The sequence below is a fragment of the Helianthus annuus genome, chromosome 15 (assembly GCF_002127325.2).
Source record: "Helianthus annuus cultivar XRQ/B chromosome 15, HanXRQr2.0-SUNRISE, whole genome shotgun sequence".
Lineage (NCBI taxonomy): Eukaryota > Viridiplantae > Streptophyta > Magnoliopsida > Asterales > Asteraceae > Helianthus > Helianthus annuus.
In genome coordinates, this window is record NC_035447.2 from 85,421,949 (window position 1) to 85,428,028 (window position 6,080).

General features: G+C 34.5%; 1 protein-coding gene across 1 annotated transcript; it reads right to left on the reverse strand.

The window, feature by feature from the left end:
• Positions 1–519: 519 nt before the first annotated feature.
• On the reverse strand, positions 520–4,929 carry LOC110896060 (phytoene synthase 2, chloroplastic). Its single transcript, XM_022143491.2, has 6 exons — positions 4,158–4,929; positions 3,786–3,836; positions 2,614–2,786; positions 2,283–2,518; positions 1,513–1,705; positions 520–866 (listed from the first exon to the last, which is right to left on the reverse strand). Exons 1-6 carry the CDS (start codon positions 4,573–4,575, stop codon positions 693–695), a joined length of 1,245 nt encoding a protein of 414 aa, XP_021999183.1. The 5' UTR covers positions 4,576–4,929; the 3' UTR covers positions 520–692.
• Positions 4,930–6,080: the final 1,151 nt, after the last annotated feature.

The window sequence follows — 6,080 nt, forward strand, 5'->3', positions numbered from 1 at the left end:
ATAATTTAAAAATTAAAAAAACCATCACTGGTGATGGGCATTTTCACTAAAATCCATTACTAGTGATAGAATAAAGCTCAATGACGTGACAAAATTTGATTGAATGTTGTGAGTGATGGAATTCCATCACTAATAGAGCGCGCCTACCCTAAATGTAGGCATAAAAAACCTTCACTATATTAAAAGTCAAAATTATTGTATGCACTTTATCGGTGGTTTGGCAATGGGGCATGGCATGATGGCAAATGCACATGCCAATTGTTAAAACTTAAAATGTATGGGGTTCATTATCTGCTATTGGCTTCAAACATTGAATCTGAATATTATTATTATTATTATTATTATTATTATTATTATTATTATTATTATTATTATTATTATTATTATTATTATTATTATTATATTTGATATTTTATTTTTAAAAAATGGTAAAGAATATATATATTATATGATTAAAAAAAAGATGTGTGTGTATAGTTGTTAACAAAGTTCATTTGTACCAATGTTATTCACCAAAAATTTGAGCAAAAGATTTTGATTGATTATTTATAAACTCTTGTGCAACAACAATTTCTATTCTATATCTGATTTGAATCTGCAACAACAATTTGTGATTTACAGATATACTCATTTTCTACAACTATATGTTGTGAGTAAATTACAAATTTACCCTCTCCTCTGATGGCATGATGTTAGTTTGAAGCTAACTTTCTTGACGAAGGGGGCACAAGAGATTTCGCATAAGCAACTGGCAAAGCAACGATCTTCTTCGGCTTGCTTACATACGCCCTCTTCGTGAAGTTATTATAATCATTTGCTTCAATCTCGTCCAGTATTTGTCGATACAATAGTAGCGATGCCCAAACCTGCCATCAACAAGGTCATTAGAAAAGGGTCGGGTTGATTGGACTGTAAAGGTAGACATTGTGACCAATTAACATACAATAGTAGCGATGCCCAAATTGCGTTTCTGAAAAATAATACCTCCTAAATCATTTTATTTAGAAAACTATACTATTTTTTTTGCCATAATACAGTTTGTGTATCTGAGCAGTTCATAAAAAAATATTAAAAATTTTTGACAGACGACCCGTTTCAAGATTTACCCATTCTAGCCTATTACCCAACTCATCGCCACGGTTGGGCTCACTTTACTTACGAGAGCTTGATGTCAGCTCTTTTCGAGCTCAATTTGAAAAGCTAGAGCTTGGCTCGTGAGTAAGTTTTCTAGTTTGGGCTCGTTTCGTTAATTATTTATTAATTATTAATATACATATAGTTTTATATATAATAATAATTATTACATAGATATATTAATTTAAAATTAATATGATAGGCTATGCTCTCAAGTGTGCTCAAACTCGATAAAAGAAGCACTTTTGGGCCCGAACCCAAGTGCAAGCAAGTTTAAGTTCGGCTCGATTCGAGCTTTTAGCGACAAGTAGCTCACGGGCAGCTTGGCTCGCTTACACCCCTGGCTATTGTTTTAGACTGAATGTGTAAGAAGCTTACCGGCCATCTACTAGCGGAACTTAGCTGTGTAACACCTTCTTCCGCTTGATCAAAGAATGTTCTTGCTCGATGTATTTGTTTTTTCATAAAGAATCTCCATTTATCGGTAACCTTCATTGCAAATATGTCTTCATCTGACAAGCCGGCTTGTGCTAGTTCATCTTGCGGCAAGTAAACCCTTCCTCTTCTTGCACTGGACCAGAAAAAAAAAAAGCATTCAAGGACTAAACATGAGGTCAAATTTTATAGTTTTAAAATTTCGAGATCGACATTCCATATTTGTAATTGACATAGCAAATTTTGCTAGTTTGTTGTACTTTTTCTACACTTCCATGTAGAAACCACATTTATTTAAAGTTTAACTGGGATCTGTATTGATTTTGAGGTTTAAAATTTGCTTGATTGACCTTAAAAGTCAAGAACTAAGCATGAGGTCAAACTTCATAGTTCACACTTATCAAAATTCAAAATTGACTTTGTATCTTTTGCTATTTTACTAAAAAATTGTATGCAAAATTTCATTTGATAGAAAAACTTGAGCATTTGATTGATTTTGTAGTTTAAAAAAGTTTGGTTGACCTTAAAAGTCAAGAACTAAGCCTGAGGTCAAAGTTCATGGTTCATACATATCAAAATTCAAAATTGACTTGGTCAACTTCGCTAATTTACTGAAAAATTGTATGTAGAAATCAAACTCATCTAAAAATTGGGGATTTTGGAGTGATTTTGAAGTTTAAAACAGCTTGATTGACCTTAAAAGTCAAACTTACTCTTCTCCAACATCTCTAAGGATGTTTGTGAGTTGATTAGCAATCCCTAAAGCCAAAGCAGCATTATAAACACTCTCCGTCGGTGCGTTAGATCCAGGGGCAATTCCCATTATCGGAACACTCATCAATCCAACCGTGCCCGCTACATAATAGCAATACAAATAAAGCTCGTCGAAATTCTCGTATCTTGACTTTCTGAGGTCCATCCTCATCCCATCAATCATATCCTTAAAAGGCTGGAACCAACCAAAAAAACAAAAACAAAATCATCAGAAAATTGACATAATAAAGAACCCGTTATGCAATTTGACCCGCTTTCATAAAAGTCAACCTGAATGTCAACAGGAAACTTAGAGACGGTATCTGATAAAGCAGCGTCGAGCATGTCAAACGGCCGTCCATTGAAAAGATCTTCTAGTCTCGACTCCCATCGGTCTAGAGCTTTGGGAGTTATATGCGATGCATTAGGCCCGTCAACAAGTTCATCGGTTCTCCTACACCATACTGTTTGATTGAACCAAACACAAAATGTCAATTTCGGGTTATAGTCATAACATACGTGAATCTTTCGTTATGTATATACTTTTACTCGTCTAAGCCTTATATATTTTCATTCTATACGTGAATAATATTGCATACATATACGCATAGTTAATGGCAAATAGCGATAAGGTATCTATATGCTACATAGCGAAAAACGATAAATAGCGGGCGGCTATTTTATAAATAGTGATACACTAGAAAAAAAAATTATATGTATATTATATCAAAATACCCTGGTATATATGGTATTTTACATGTATATTTAACAAAAACCTAAAATCCAGTTATTTTATAGCTCTATTTAATTGCTATTTATATTAAAAAAAAAAAACGAAACAAAAAAATAAATTGTCGCTATTATCGCTACAACCCTAACAGCGAGCCTAGACCTATACGCTACGTAGCGCGCTATAGCGATCGCTACGCTTGCTATTGACAACTATGCATATACGTGAACCTATACGCAATATGGTCTCGTTTATCACATTAATTTAAGTTGATAGAATAAAAAGTCTGATACATGAGTAAAAAAGTAAAAATAAAGATAAATGAAAATATAAATGAGTTTGATATGCTGTAGGAGTGTAACAAAATAAAATATTAGGACTGCTAGAAAAGATGAACCAATTGAGTAGCAAGTGAGCTAACAAACAAAAGTCAAAAGTCAAAGTACATGTGAGTTATTTTTATCAATTAAGTAATACTAAATGGCTGCAAAAGTGAGATCCCTGATAAGTTTTAACAAATTAAAAACTTCAATGAGAGCACCTATCAAAAGTAACAAACCTTAACACATATTTTTCTAATCTTTTTAAATATATAATAGTTAGGTATAGTTTCTAACGAACTAATTTAGGTAACTCAAACCATCGATTTTTTTTTCTCATTTCCTTTGGTGTATACGTTTATGATTCAGTTAATCGGTTTTTTTACTCACCCCAAAGATAAATAAAAACTCACCGTAAATGGCCCATATCGCTTTTCTCCTCTCGGGTGTCATCAACAAAGTTCCTGTCAATAACAAAAACAAGTTATAAACAAGTGTACAATTCCTAAACATTCTTGGATTAAAAATTTAAAATACTTTAAAAAACTGACAAAACCTAATTTATGAGTACCGCCGATTAAATTGTCAATATGGATTATTATGGGCCAACTAACAAGACTATCTAAAAAAAATGTAATATTATTAGAAAAACAAACAAACCTAATTTAGGACCTGCGGTTAAACTCCCAGTATAGATTATTATCAAGTCACAGTTTACATTTTTTTAAATCTAATTGCCAAATATATATAAAAATTCAAAGTTTTTATAAAACAATACAACAAACCTAAATAAAATGTCTTGGCATATTCAGCACAAACTTCACCACATCTATCATAAGCTTCATTCAACAAGCCAAGATTCCCAGGAAGAACAATCTCTGGCTTCACATCCACATCTTCTTCTCTAGACCTCATCTGTTTTTTAACCAAAGCAGCTTGCTTCAACACAACATCATAAACCAATTGTTCAGATGAAATTGCAAGATTCCCAGATGGGTTAGCCACCACCCTCCGAGCCACACTTGTTCTTCTCGAACCCACTTTGTTAAACACAGAGTAACACCTATGTTTCCTACCAACATTCTTCAATCTAAAAAGCCCCTTTTTGTTTGATGAATCTCTTGTTCTTGTAGTTTCCAAGAAACCCAATTGGTTGCACACTTCAGAGTTAGGGGAAACCACCCACATCATGGCTGCAGACATGGGTTTGAAATGGGTCAAATTTGATGAAAAAGATGTCACCTTGAAACACACCAAGTAAAGAGGGGTGTGTAATAGGGGTTTTGGAGGAATACCCACTTCACATTCAGTGAAAAGATTGTGAATTTGGTGAAAATGGGTTGAATTTGTTTGGAATCTGAAGTGGTATTGGAGGTTTTTATGGGATGAAAATGGAGGGTTCTTGATGAATGAAGAAGAGAGATGGAAGAATGAAGATTATATGTTGATGAAGGGGTGTGTGTGAATAAAATATGGTGGAGAAAGCTGAGCAGCATTCTAGTTGAGGATGATGAGTGGTGGTGCCTGTTTTGTCCACATAATGCATCGGCTGCACTTGTCCACACATTTGGTTTGAATTTCATGATAGGTTTAGCCTTTGGAATCCGTACAATCAAGTTTAAAGAGTTTAATGTAATTTTAATACATCGGGTTTGGATCATTTTGTCCGTTTAGTCCAAAGATTTAAATATTGTCATTTTAGTTTAAATAGTTTCAAGCGTTGTCATTTTAGTCCACGGAGTTAATTCCGTCCATTTTTTCTGTTAGCTAGAAGGGTAATCCGATCATTTTATATGGTCGAATACTCGAATTGCCCTTCTAGTTAACATAATTACATATAAAATGACTGAAATGCCCTTCTAATTAAGAGAATAAAGGGACGGAGTTAACTCATTGGACTAAAATGGCAACGCTTGAAACTATTTGGACTAAAATGGCAACGTTTCAAACCTTTGGACTAAACTAGCAAAATGACCTAAACCACAGGGACTAAAATGGCATTTAACTCAAGTTTAAATGATAAGAGTCATTCCAGCTTTGGCTGGGTGGTGAAGACTCTTGTGTTTTAGAAAAAAATACAAAGGTTTAAATCATGATATTAGGTGTGATTAGTATTTATTGGTGTATTTCAAAATAGAGTAGAATTAATGTAACCTTTGTTGTTTAAAACAAAAGTTTAAATGATAAAAAGAAAGTCATTTGATTTGTAGATTTTACACAGTTGATTTTAGTAAATATATAAGTGACCAACCAGCAAGTGGTATGCCTTGACATTGAAAACAGCGGTAAGCTGATCTTCCAATACGCGGCTACCCAGCCCACTTGCATAAAGCTGATGGACAGACTGACAATCCCAGCAGGCCACGTGGTGGGTGTTCCTTCGTACAATTGATACAGCAGGACACGTGGCAACACCTCCACCGTGCGCCTGACACATCGCAGCCTACGCTCCTGCTAGACCTATGAAAGCTGCAAGTTGTCAGTTAGGCCCAAGGCCCATCAAGCGGCCCATTGGCTTTTCTCCTTCACTCTTCGGCTATAAATACCAACTCCAAACCAGGTTTGAGGTAATGCTAATCTGCTCACTCACACTTACTACTTAAACATTTATCTTGCTTCCAAAGCAAATACTTATTCTCACGCTAGAGGGTGGTAACAAGGACCAACTCCCACCCCATTCTCCTTGTTGCGAGTCACGGTGTGTTTCA

Bases quoted from the DNA above. Each gene is read 5' to 3' on its own strand.
- LOC110896060 (XM_022143491.2), bottom strand. From the start codon at position 4,575: ATGTCTGCAGCCATGATGTGGGTGGTTTCCCCTAACTCTGAAGTGTGC. The intron at 2,787-3,785 runs GTGAGTTTTTAT...TCAATCAAACAG, and splicing joins AGCGATATGGGCCATTTACG to TATGGTGTAGGAGAACCGAT. The intron at 867-1,512 runs GTAAGCTTCTTA...TGTTGATGGCAG, and splicing joins GTTCCGCTAGTAGATGGCCG to GTTTGGGCATCGCTACTATT.